The 14,349-nt window shown below is 40.4% G+C and overlaps 1 protein-coding gene across 1 annotated transcript in view; it reads right to left on the reverse strand.

Moving 5' to 3' along the window:
• The window catches only part of LOC111873349 (exportin-4), a gene marked incomplete at its 5' end in the record, with an annotated part of 24,382 nt that extends 10,714 nt beyond the window's left edge, over nucleotides 1-13,668 (reverse strand). Inside the window, 6 exons of the mRNA XM_023867997.2 lie at nucleotides 2,338-2,518; nucleotides 5,382-5,444; nucleotides 8,594-8,769; nucleotides 12,004-12,121; nucleotides 13,229-13,397; nucleotides 13,499-13,668. Coding sequence (XP_023723765.1) covers nucleotides 2,338-2,518; nucleotides 5,382-5,444; nucleotides 8,594-8,769; nucleotides 12,004-12,121; nucleotides 13,229-13,397; nucleotides 13,499-13,668 — 877 coding nt within the window. The remainder of the gene's footprint in view (nucleotides 1-2,337; nucleotides 2,519-5,381; nucleotides 5,445-8,593; nucleotides 8,770-12,003; nucleotides 12,122-13,228; nucleotides 13,398-13,498) is intronic.
• Between the last annotated feature and the right edge of the window lie 681 nt (nucleotides 13,669-14,349).

The raw sequence follows: 14,349 nt of genomic DNA on the forward strand, positions 1-14,349 counted from the left end.
ATGGTAATGAACCTTCGGGTTCCATAAAATGCTGGGAAATTCTTGAGTAGCTGCAGAATTGGCAGCTCCTCCAGAAGGGTTCAGATCCATGAGTACGTAAGTAAGTAAATAAATTATATACTTCTTGATAGAGTGTAGGATTATTACTGAGTGATATTCACAACTGGTTTAAAAATCAAACAGTGGAGTGTAGATATGTGTGGGGCAAAGAAATGTAACACAAGAAACTTACTCCATTCTCCTGTCAATATGTAAGGTAGACACAGTTACTAAAGTGATGTGCAAGTATTGCAGTCAAATTCTGGATGCAATCTGAATCCTCATTCATAATCTTTTTTTCTTAATTACAGCATGTGGCAAAAATACAGTACTGAAATGAAAAGACAACAGAACCTTCCCAAATCCTGAAGAAATGGTCCGATCACCGTGTCTCTGTAGCGTTCTTGGGTGACGGTAAGTGCACTGCCTTCCGCATCCTCAATGAAATAGGGGCCTAATATACCGTGAGCTGAGACGGCACATCATATTGTCACACGTATATTATGTAGCGGTTTCTGGACGATAGCATCTGACCGCTCAAAACCAAGGAATCCAGTTGTCTGGCAATTGATGTAGCCATCCAAGTGAATGTGACTTTCATCGGAGAACCACACATTCCTCAAGAAATCTAGATCCTCGTACATCATGCCCAAAAATGTTCCATAATACACCATCCTGGCTCGCATATCTGACTCTGTCAAGCGTTGTCCAACCTGTATCCGGTATGGAAATCCACCTATGTCCTTAAACAATCGGCGAACAGACATATCGCTGACGTTCAGTTTCAAGGCCATTCATCATAGACTTTGTAGGGCGAATGTAACACCTGCTGAAGAACACGTGTGTGATTCTCATTTTTCGAACCAGTTACCTGTTAACCAGATACCTGTTAACCAGACTTCCCCTTCCGTTGACACAGTACACTACCAGAATGGTGAAATTTCATAACAACATACAGCATAACTGTGTTACTTGGTGCCATCTTATTAAATCTCCCTTGGAATTGTTCTGTCACCTTTTTCAAACTTGGTCCCCCTTCACAACCACTTCTGTACGAGCAGAAATAATACTCAACAATGAATGCTTTTTCTGTCGAGAGACCCATTTCCAACAACAACACAACACACTTCCTTTTCACTACTGGGAACATACGCATCGATACTGGGAACACATCGATATGCATATTCGAGATGCGTGAGTTTCAGTACTGCATATTTTGGCACATACTGCACATTAATTTATTAATCCAAGTGTTATTCCTTCTTTGATGTTTTGCTACTATATACCACAATACTGACAAGGAAGCAACCATATTCTGGGCAAAGAACAGGTACCTTTTTAATTAAATAATACATCTGAGTATAAACTGATACTCACAGAATAAATTAAATTCATATGCTACAGAACTAAACAAATAAAGCATATGTGTCTAAATACATTAACATATTGTACCTCAAAGTCTAAAATTCAGTAATACCTATAGTAAGATGAGTGTGTAACCTTCTGTCTTCCTCGTATCCAATATGTACTCAAATCATAATATAGTTCAATATTAGAATAATTTCTTACTCATTATAACCTAATACAAAATAAAGCAACCATCATATAGAATAATTAATAAATATTATAGCATGCTTGTAATGGGTTAGTTAATTTAATTTATTAATTGATAAATATCTGTAACTTTTCTGTTGTTGGGTTTAGCTGTATCATATGTTGAAGCTGTTCCAGTGTTTCACTGCATGTTGAAGTTTCCATTCTCATGTTCAACTTGAAGATGACAATTGCAATATAAGGAATGTTGGAGGAGCTCCATGTATGTTGCAGCTAAACACTGAAATCTGAATTTACATATTAGACATATGCTGCAAAAATTACTAACAAGCATTAATAAGTAAATGCATGCAGGCCAATTATTTTACTAAATGATTCTGTGTGTACAACATGGTATGAATACAGATCTGATTACAACCAACACCGATGTACAAATATCTTAGGACACCAACGCCAATACTAAAGCCATGGAAAGAAATCCCATGGACTCAACCCCTCAAGTCATCTGACCATTCTGTTCACATGACTGCTGTTAGTGCCAACTTCTGCTAGCAACATGTGCTTTGAGGTGGTAGTGTATGCGACAGAGGGCTGGAGGGAAATATAACAGTATACAGAAAGGGTGAACCCTCAAACATCATCATCCTCACCATTCCCGGAACTTCTTTCCATGGCCTAAGTATAGTCATATGATAATCCATGACAAAAAGTGATACATCCCCAAAATTGTGAAGGCTAACCCACCTGGGGGGCTAAGGTCTATGAAGTCTTTTGACAGCAAATTTGTTAGCAGCTCCATCAAAAGAAGAATGTCACGAAATGTTTCCTCTTCAGCAGCAGACTCAAGACTCAGCCTCCCTGTGTTGCAGCGAGCATATGTCTGTATAGTCTGGAGACACGCTTCGTATATTCGCCGACTGTCACCCTGTCCAGCACAAATGTTATTCAGTCATCTGTTTGCATGGTACCGCCTTAACATTGAACAAACTGATCTGGAATGTGTCTATGCTTACAATCAGGGAAAGGCAGCAACTGACAGTGTTCATGTGATGTACAGTGGCTTAGAATGCTTTGCTTCTGACCAGCCCCATAACATGCTACTAAGATATCTTTTTGAACAATGGCCCCTTCTCCTTCAACCACTCCTACAGTGCAACAAAACCTATCATACCACCTACAGACATTTCAGCCTTTTCATGATGCCTCATTAATCCCAGTTTCTACATCAGTGTGCTAAAGAATCTCAGCACTGAAAAGGTTAATTCACATACAATAGATGCTATACCCTTAAATTTCTATAGCAATGATTACTGTCTAACTAACTCTTTGGTACAGAGTATACCTTAAATAGATGATGGCCAATTCTCAGGTTTAATTCAACCAAAAAGTGCAGATCTAAAGCAGCTCAATCCAGTTTCCATCCTCAACCAATTTCTCCAAGCTTAATTTTATTATTATTATTACCATAATTATGCCTGTGCCTAGCATGTGATCTTTTTTATTTTGTGAAGTTTTCCAAATTTGTATACAAACTGCAAATAGATCCTATTTTAAATCGGCTAAATCCAGTTCACATCTTCATACTCCATTTTTCTAAGATCCATTTAAATATCACCCTCCTGCCTATTCTTAGTTTCATGTGATTCTAAAGGGAAAAGAAAAACATTTTCCATGGCTTCAGCTATATTTTCTTAATTCTCTTCAGAGTCAGTAAATGATCACTTAAAGTCTTAATCATTAATTTTAAAACTTTGCAAAAAATCAAGTATTTACTGCATCAGATTTTCTGAAACTCCTTACATGAATGGAAATCCTAATAGGCTTAATATATTACTGTAAACTTCAATGCAAGAGCCATCACACCACACAGAAGTTAATTCTCTGTTACATACATACACATTCAGCTTAATCTTTTAAAAGGTTCATGAAGCACCTAATACTATCACATGGCACACAACTTTTACTAAAGATAAAGCAAATGGATTTGCAGCATGTGGACTCTGAAGGCCAATAAATGCATCTTACATAACTGCATGCAGCACATGTATACACAGTGGAATCTCATTAGTAAACTCTGTCTAAAACATGTTTCAGGGTGTGTTTATCATCACATAGTGATGCAGATCATAATGTCATTATTGGAAATTTATTAGACCATATTTTTAATATGCTTCTGGTATTCATATGCCAGTGGAAAATTCAAATATACTTGGCTTTTTTAAGTTGGTTATTTAATGACTCTATCAATATCAAGACAATATAGTGTTAGAAAACAGGATTATTAATGAATGTGGAGCAGCTGGTGAAATGAGGAGTAATCGGGGAAACCGAACCTGATCCAGTGTCACTTTGTCCACCACAAATCCCACATGACCTGATCTGGCATTGAACCTAGATGTCTGCAGTGAGAAGGTGACTACTTGCCCAAGCTATGGCATGCCCTTTGTGGATCAGTGTACAACATTATTTACCCAGATAATAATATGCTGACGACTGATAGTAAAGCGTGCAGTCTATTAATGATTAACCCCCCACCCCCATCAAGACCATACAGGGACCTCTCTGAACACACATAGGACTTCTCTTCTGTAAGGTTGTCTATACAAGGTATGACATACCCTTAAAAACATTTCAGACACTGCATAACATTACGTTTCACTATACAGTCACTAGGTCAGTGCTGTAATTATAATTTGAGTGCCCATATTATGTGAAAGAAAGTTTACCAGTACTCAGATATGACAAGACACGAGACTTTATTTAAGGTTATTGTGAAAAAATAAAAACTGGCAATGCTTAATTGTACATCTGAAAATTGCGAGCATGTCTGCAACTTGAACCTCTTACAAAACCCTGAGAATGGTACAGAAAATGCATAATAGACATAAAATGTGTTCCATCCCTCTACAGCTTTAGTTCAAAAATCTCACTTGAATAAATGTTTACGAAGTTATGCACAAAAACACATCTAGGTTTTCATGTAAAATGTTATTTTTGTTCAGAAAAGGAATATGTTGACAATTTTTTTTTTAAACTCATTAGGTATGAACTTCAACGAAAATCTTGAGCTGATCTTGGTCACTGCACCATTTCAGTCAGTCACCTAAATCTATGCATGCATCTTGGATCAGATTTTGTCACCAGGAAACTAACAAAATTTGTAATAAACATTGTGGAGATACTCCTGAAGACCTGAAACTAAGAAAAGGATGTTTCACATCTATTTTACACAAATCCACTTATATCACTAATGAAAATATGACAGAGTTGTCCCTGTACTTAATTAAGCACTGCACCACAAACATATGAGGGGGTAGATGTACACTAGTACTTTGGCACTAGATGGAGCAACTGGTCAGCTTCATGCCCCAGCCACTTATCTTTTGGAAAGAGCCCCCATTACCCATTTGACAGAATCGGTGGGGCACCAAAGTTCTTCTGGATATACTGAACAAAAAATATTTACCCCTATAGGACAACAAACAGACTTTCCAATCAACAAGCCCACAATCTAGTCACTGCACTGACTGGGCTATTACAGCTGTAGTAATGTCATGATGAAAGTCCTCTTGATGTTACTAATCATACAGAAACCTCCCTCTCCTACTGCATTTACAGTGGCCTCACACTAGACCCCATTCTGTGCCAGTTCAATCCTGTTTTCTTCTTCACAAAATGGCTGCCTGATAGGAATATCCAGCCAGACCTAACTGTGTCAAGGAATTACGGAACTCGTTACAAATAACTGCATGCCATGCCATGCCTAGACCAATCATATGTTTACATACAACATGTGTAGAAAGTGTCTGTATGAGACGTAGGCACAGCTTGAGGCCAAGTTGCTTTTCCTCCTGGAGAGCAATATTATGAAAACTGTTAGCAAGTTGGAACACACAGAGTAAAACACTCTTAGCATATCTGTTCACTTATATGGGGCACATTTTTGGCATATCTGGGTAAGTGGGGATACTTTGCACTACGGTACTCTTGAAAGAATATGTGATAACTTCAACATGATAGTGAACTCAGACCCCACAAATTCAACTGGTACAATAATCACATCCTTCTATCTTCTGAGATATAAAGTCATGTAGCCTGATAGAAGTTTAGCAGCATTTTGTAGAAATGTATTGCCACCATCTTCAGGGTCAAGTAAGCCAAGCAATCAGCAGGTAGAGTGAGTTCAAAACATCAGTAAACTTCTATCATACTTCAGAGCATCATATTCCAAAATATATTATTTTCCACAGTCACTATTGCACCTAAATCCTTCTGCAGACAGTGAAATCACATTTAACTATGCAAAACAAATTCCTGTATTATTTACTTGCAGGAACTAAGTAAGTAAATGACCTCCTCACTATGTAACTGCTGGAGTGTCTTAACATGTCCCTCAAGATCACTGTCTTCTGGGACGTGACACTGTGGAATGATAAGAGGTTGGCATTTGCTGAAACAAAGGCAATTTAACTAAACCACATTAACCTCCCAATAAATATCCTTGCCCTAATTAGGGAAAGAAATGACGTGCAAAAGCAGTGGAAAAGAACAAGAAATCCACCATTCAAAGCAACTATGAATAGGCTGCAAAGACAAAACCAGAGAGCCATCACAATCTAGTTACAAACACTTGGAACACCCAGCTGAGTGGTACTGATACTTCTGACCTAAGCTAAATTTTGTCAATAACCAAATGATTCACCCAAGGAGGTACAAATCTCCCTCAACTAATCGAGCTCGGCAACAGCACAGAGACTGTGTATCTAGCACAGTCCAAATGCCTTAGCAGACATGCTGGAGGAGGCTTTCTGTCTCTTTCTTACTGGGAACCTAACACAGACACCCTGTGACATTATGAAATTTACTATACGTAGTCTCTTATCAATATGAACGGTAGTCAGAGCTGTTAAAGTAATGTGCAGGCATTGCGGCGGAGTTTCTGGATAACTTTCAAACCCTCGTTCACAACATTTCTTTTGAATTATACATTTAAACATTTTTCTTAATACAAGTCTCATTCCTTCTTTAAAGTTTTAGCTATGGCATTGTGACGTGTTGCGCAATGGAGGACACCCCTTCCCTCCCCAGCAGTATGTGGCGGCATCGTAGCGCTGTTATTACTATGGTAATAAGCAAGTCAACACCCTGCCCCTCTCCCCGCGGTGACGTAACACGCAACGCCGCAATTGCTACGTACCCGTAAACAACTCCCAACAGTGTTGCTAGGCTATCGGCAAACACGGCATCAGGCAACAGCGCTACCCATTACATAACAGGCAAACACTGCAACTATATAAGGGAACTACACAACCGCCGAAGTTAGTTCTCAAGTCAGCAGTGACGAGTTCTCGAGTCAGCAGTGAATGAGTTCTCAAGGTAGCAGCCTATGAAGCGAGTTGGAATATAGCAGCCGTCACAGAAAGAAGAACCAGATGCGTGTGTGATAATCAGTGATAGTTTGTGATAACTGAGTAATAATTGGGAGTGTGTGATACAGGGACACTTACATAGCTCCCGTATCGTACTGTGAATACGTGTAGACTACTGAGGACAGCGTGAATTCATTAGTGCGTAGGGTCTGTAAAGTGTGGAAACCCGTAACATTGTTATAATTAATTGTAGCAGAGACTTGTAGGTTGTTAAATAAACCAATTAACAATCCGAACGGCGTCTTCGGTAACGAAACGTATTACAGTATAAATGTGGTACTGACAAGGAAAGTAACCATGCCCTGGGCAAACAATGGGTACTTCTGTTTGTTAGTTAGAAGATGGCCATACTACTGCATATCCATTGTTTTCTGAAGTAACTTCTGTGTTGTTTGGTTATTTAATTGCAATGTGATACATGAGCATCAATGAGATGATAACTGAGATTGGTACATAGTTATGGATGTGAAAGGAGAAAATCATGGAGAACTGGAACATACATAAGTATTGTATTGTGGCATATCGACCCACTGCTACGGAATGCCCACAATACACACATGGCCAACAATAAAGAAACAGTGTTTTCTTTGTCTGCACATGGACCATTGCTATGCATACTTGGATGCGCATACTGACATCATGCAACACCAGTGGGTAAGGTCACATGATATGTTTTCCGTGATGCGTGTCCATGCCACATCTATATAAGAGGCAGTACAGAAGCAAGCGACAAGCTGGAGTATAGAAGAGTATAAGAAGTCAGCCTGTGAAGACTTTATGTGCACTGTAGTACAGTAATATTGGGAGTGTGTAATTTAGTGAGACTTTTATAGTTCCTGTGTTATAAATCCGTTGTCAGGAAATGGACAGTGAAGACTAATGGAAACAGACTGAGAAGATTAGTGCGGAGTGATTTGGAGTGTGTAGATCAGTAACAGGGTTATACTCCTTTGTAGTTACGACCTGTGAGTGGCCATAAATCTAATTACAAATCCAAACCCCGTCTACAGTCACTAATACACATGACAACATTTACATTAACCTTGCTGAAACATAGTTAACTAATGCAGGAATGCATTTAATTTAACACAAGATTGCATTGTTTCTAAGACCACAGCCCAACAAAGTAAACTGTAGACTATGTGCATTATCCAAATATTCACCTGAAAAGACTGAAGAAAACCACAACTGGGATGAGATTTGAGGTTCTCACAGTGGTGAATGTTAAGATTAAGTTTATCTGAGAAGTGGTGCCATGCATTTTGGTTGAATGGTACTAGCATTTGGCAGCAGGTTCCTCTGAAACTCTGTTCACTATCTACGGAACTGAACTGCAGTACATTCCAAAAGACTGTAATCACAATCAGGATATATGTAATCTGGTTGAGATTAGAACTGGGTGCTTCTTAGATCCAAATCCACATTATCAATTATTGCCACATGAACCTGTTTGCAGTTTTCACAAACTTACAAGGTAAAACTGACAACAGAGCACCTCAAGTCACAATATAGATATAGGATTCTGAAACTAAACACTGTGTAACTGCTCTTTTATGCATCTTGCTGTTTACCTGTGAGAGATAGCAAAGCATGCTGCGTGCACACTCGCAGTACAGCTCCAAGATCAGCTCTACCACCTGTTGGTAGTTGTGGTACACGCCCACCAGCGTTGTGAACTCAGACAGCATCGGGTAGAGGAAATGGAAAAGCGACTGAACTGTCACAACCTGTGACCCCTGTGCTACTCCTGCAACAGACAAAACATGAAGAGTAAAAACTTTCCATGTCACATGAGAAAGAATTCTCCTTACCTTACAATTTCAAGCACATCATAAGAAAAAAAAAACTTTAGAACTACATAAAATATAGTCTTTTTTTATTATTATTATTGCTAGTGGTGTGGGACTAAGTCCCTTGTACTGCGGCCACTTCTGGCCTATTGTACCAGCCCCAGATATAGGTAAGGGTGATTGTGGAGCAATTGGTGGAATGAAGATTGGCAGGGGAAACTGAAGTACTCAGAGAAAACCTGCCCCAGCACAACTTTGTCCACGACACATCCCACTTGACCAGACCCTGGATTGAACCCGGGCTGCAGCGGTGGGAAGCCAGCGACTAACCGCTTCAGCTATGGTGCTGCCCAGGTTTAGAACTTAGTTCAGTTGTGACGGTGGCCAGCCAGGAATTGCGTCAGCACGACAAAGTGAAGAATCCCACTGTTAGAAACCGTTACCAGCAAACGGCTGTTGAAGACNATCCACTTCAATTTCCACAAGTACATATTCAGACTATATTAAACTTAAGATGACACAACATATATCTGCTATTTTGCATCATGTCATTTTGATTAAAAAGAAACAGTGTTTCAGAACCTGACTCCGCTTCTGTTATCAGATAAAAATATGAAACATACTTTTCTGGGTTCAAACAGATGGAGATAATTTCTGTTCCAGATACAGATCATGTCAATCCAACCAACATAACAGAACAGGTGTCATAACTTTACCTAACGACAGAAGCAAAGCCAGTTTTCAAAATGTTAGGTTATGTTATACCAATTTAATTACACCTCTTCATCACAATCTTCTAAGACTTATCTTTCATTAAATGTAACACATTTGACTTCCAACTTATCAAACATCATGTTAGGCTGCTTAAATACTTTGTTGTGTTACATGTCATATGCAAAGACATTACATTAACTATGAACAATTCATCACCGTTAACATTCCGCTCTGTGCCAGGTTGCAGTCTCGGTTCAGACACCAGACACTCACATTTTCTATATATTTCCTCAATTCCTCCAAGTAATGTAAAGACTATACCTCAAATCAGGATATTACCACTTCCTTCCGCATCCTTCCCAATTCATTAATCAATCCCTTATTTGATGCCATACAGTCTGAGCTAATGACAATGAGGTTAAACAATTCACTCATTAAAATATTGTGAGATGCGACAGCTGAAAGCCAGAACAGTGGAATAGTAGAGGCAGTCACAACTGTAACCGCACCATGCAGGAACCTCAGCAATGTTGTTGATTTACATTTTTAATTACAATGTACTACATGTAAACGAACTGTACTACTGTTAACAATAGATGATACAGAATTGAACCCGGCACCTGCAGACGCCAAGGACAACATCTGGTCTTTCTGAGGGACAAGCAAGCTGCAGGTCACTTGAAAACCCAGAATGGAGCAGGAAGTATCCCGCTGTGTTTTCTGGGGATTTCAATGCTTAACTTCGACGGTGCGAGTCTTTGAAAATTTGAGACTTGACAGATACGAGTCGCAATAATTTTCGAAGGGGCGTACCGAGCGATCGTTAGCGTACCTCCATTTATTTGAGAGCTGTCAGAGAGACCGTCTTGTACTTTGGCCAAAATTAACATGGATCTGGTTAGGGATTGGCTGAATGCAAATGAGAGAAACACACAAATTTTAGGTTCAGCCAATCAGCAAAATTCTAAAGGAGAGGAAACCAGGCGTTCCCGGAACCATCAGGACATCTGCCTCTCCAGAGCAGTCAGTCATCAGAAGGAAATAGCGGGAGTGAGTCATTACAAGGGAATAAGAGCGGTGAGTCATCAACAGTGAGTAACAGGAGTGAGTAGCCAAAGGGAATAACCGGAGTCAGTAGTAACCTCCCGGACGTTAAATCGGTGTTGGCCCGAGTCCGGTGTACAAATTCAAAGTGCTACAGCCGGGTAATGGGTAATTGTAGTGAACATCTACAATAAAAGCAACAGTGTTGGTGAAGTGTGTGTTTTCAGTGTTCTCTCTCTCCTTGTGTGAGCAAGGCCCAGAAGTCGCCCTGAGACAGAATCTCGTCCTACCGTCTGAGCAGTCGGAACCCCAAACGTCCGCCTATCCATATCCCCACCTTTGTTTTCCCCGTTCCAAACTCGTGGATTCCATCCAAGTCCACTGGCACCCATACAAATTCAAATTCAGAGCAATCCCACGCCCTACCCTGAACCAGACAGCTACAAGGAAGCGGCGGATGCAAGTGCAGACCACAAAGGGGCGAAAGTGAAGGACAGGTATAAGTGATGACCAACTCGAGAGGCTTGAAGTCTCACTGAGCAGTAACGACGACGAAGAGGAGGGCGGTAATAGAACTAGGCAAGAGCATGATAAACACATTTCTACGGCAACAGATACTGATGCAACAGTAGAGGATGTAGTGTTTTCTATGCAGTCTGCACAAAGACTATATAAAGAGGATCAGCAGCAGGCGAGTTACAATACAGCAGCGGCAGCTGGTGGGTGGCCATGAGCATGGAAGCAGAGGAATCTCCGTTGCTAACGTCCACAGTGACTAGTGATGACATAACACAAAAGGCTTAGTGTGTGCAGATTAGTGAAAGTGTAATAATCATTTGTAGTTGCGAGTTACATGCAACCAATAAATCCAATTATAAATTCAAACACCATATCTAGTCATTAATGTATGACAATATAACCAGCATTAGCCCAGAAGGTGTTACGGCTAACAAGACGTAAGGGCAATGACTGCATACATATCACCAGGTGACAGGGGGCTAGGGTGACCCAATTCAGCCAAGTACAGAACACAAGAAGAGGGGAGGAAAAGCTGGCAAGAAATTAAAAAGTAAGATTACTGAAAGAAAGAAGAGGCTGGAGAGTTTATCTGCCAAGCTGCATAAAACAGTAACAATACTAGCAGAAGGAGAAGCAGAAGAGATCAAACCTGATGTGTAGAGTTGTATACTGTCACGTGTTGAGTACGTCACGCGACAAATAACTTCACGTAGCCTTCGAATTCAACAATTATTTATTGAACTCATTCATCCACACTTACTTAGAGTCGGGAATACAATTACTATCACTTGCAGTATCACAACTACTGCCTCTACTACAATGCTTCTACTGAGGCTGCGACATCTCAACTATCCTAGGCTGTGGCGGGATCCCAACTGTCTTCAAACTGTCCAAACACGTTACAATACTCTTACCTATAAATGATTCCAGAATGTCAATAATCTCTGCTTTAATGTTTTCTTCATGAAATATTCTGTTAAAATTTTCTTGACAAATTATATTTTTGAACCTGTCTTGCAGTGGTTTTAAAACCTGAAAAAAGAAGAGACAATAATTACAGCCATACATGATTACTTTAAATTTGGCACATGAAGACTTTTTTTTCCTGAAGGTTTAAAAGCTTAAGTATATAATAATGCAAGGCACAGACTAGTGAAGTTCAAGAGACTGAATATCATCATGAACAGAACAATAAATGGCTTCATTCATTGGCTAGAATGGCTACTTCTACTGCAATATCAGTTTATTCCCTAATGAGGAATGTAAAGGTAAAAAGTTATCCTTATAACAGGCGATGGAGACCCACAGGATCATGAGACGTTGAGGCTCCCACATTTTCTAGACAGCTGGCTCACAGATGGGAGTGAGGCTGTCAGCCTTACGTGTCAGCCAGCCATCTTTTACCTTCAGAAAGATACCCAGTACCCATTTCTACTGCAGCTAGAATGGTTAAAATTAAATGTTTTTAATTTTCGCTTAGCAGGAGGTGGAGTCCAACTGGGTCCACTCGGCATGACAGCCACTGATTGGCCTACTGTAGCCTGCCCCAGGTGATTATGATGGTGGAGAATTTGGTGGATTGAAGACTGGCAGGGGAAACCGAAGTACTCAGAGAAAACGCACCCCAGCACCACCTTGTCCACCACAAATTGCACTTGACCAGATCCGGGATCGAACCCAGGCCGCCACAGTGGGAAGCCAGCGACTTGAGCTATGGCACAGCCTAGAATGAGGTCAACTGAGAAATCTAATGACCTCATCAGGAATCAAACCTGTGAACTTCCAGCTTGTAGCAGGATGTCTCAATTAACTATGCTACCTCATGCCCCAAAATTAGGTATGTAGTAATATTATGTCACTTGTTTTATTTTTGGCTAAACATTCTTTTATTACATTGTGGCGTTCTGGTTTATGACACTGGGGACTATGCGTCTGCAGGAGGAAACAACATTTCAAGGCAATATACTGCCTCCATCTTCATGGTACAAAGCTTCATAAATGCGTTTGCATGTTCTTGCTTAAGTAGGCAGAGGTGAACAAACAAGGTCAACATATGTGGAGGCGCTACCCCAAAGGAAGTCTGTGTTCTGATATGGAGTTACCAAGCAAGCCTTTGGATGGATGACTAAGCCACTGTACCTGTATCCAGTACTCTCCTCTTCTCTGAACATCATCTACAGCTGCTCCTGCCAGAACTAGAGCCTTGAACAGTCCCCGTTTAGCTGCCCCAGGGAATGCCCCCCTCTCTGTTTTAGACTGTAACTGTACAATGTTCCAGAATCCCTCGCTCTTCAAAACGACACTCCCTCTGTAAGAGCACAAAACCACATTGTTGTTACCAGACCAATGAGACAAATTAATTAATTCTTCAAATGTTTAACACTGTTCTCTCCAGCCATTTGTACATACTTTTCTCTCATGTCAACAAGTGCGATGAACAGCCTCACTGTATCCTTTATGAGCCCTGGCTCAGAACTGAAGGAGCACAGATTTGACTCTACTTTTCTGAGGAGGAAGTTCACTGTCCATGTTGCACCATCTGTGTCCTTGCCAAATGCTGCCAGCAGTGCCATGCTTATCTGAAACATGATTACAGTTCTCTCAGTGTGATGACATGCAGTTTGGTAGATTGGCACCAATATTTTGGAGAATGGCGCTGGAACTTGTCTACCGAACTACATGGTATCATATCCCAGTGAATACTGTGAGACCCTAAATTTCAGACCACACCTGCTTCATGATACAGGTCACAAGTCTTGCTAGTGCTCCGTCCCCCCTTCATAAGTATAAATGGCTATCTCCTAGCTTGGAAAGGAAACAGCCTTCAACTCTGTGGGTCATACTTTTGATTACACCTGTCACTTTGAATATATCAAAAGAAGAAGCCATTTGGGAGATCTAGGCACAGATGAAAGGATAACATTTGAATGGAATGTGTGAACTAGACTGAACTGGTTTAGAATACCTTCCAATGGTGAGATTTTGTAATTGTGGTGATGAACCTCAGTTATATACAACCTCTGAACTATTCAATGTGTAAGTAAGACCACACAGAGTGCAATTTCTGTTTAACTCTCTAAAGCCCAGTGGCTACCACTGAATATGTACCACCTACATTAAACTTTAAGTGCCGAAGTGCCCCGTTTGTGCCAGTGGTGAGGAAGGTCATTGTGGCCAAAGTACCCAGTTTTGGCCACTTGGGCATTTAAACTCCACTAGGGGAAGCGCGCGCACACGCTGCTAGTAGAAGCGAATGCACA

The sequence above is a fragment of the Cryptotermes secundus genome, unplaced genomic scaffold (genome assembly GCF_002891405.2).
Source record: "Cryptotermes secundus unplaced genomic scaffold, Csec_1.0 scaffold2167, whole genome shotgun sequence".
In the NCBI taxonomy this organism is placed as follows: domain Eukaryota; kingdom Metazoa; phylum Arthropoda; class Insecta; order Blattodea; family Kalotermitidae; genus Cryptotermes; species Cryptotermes secundus.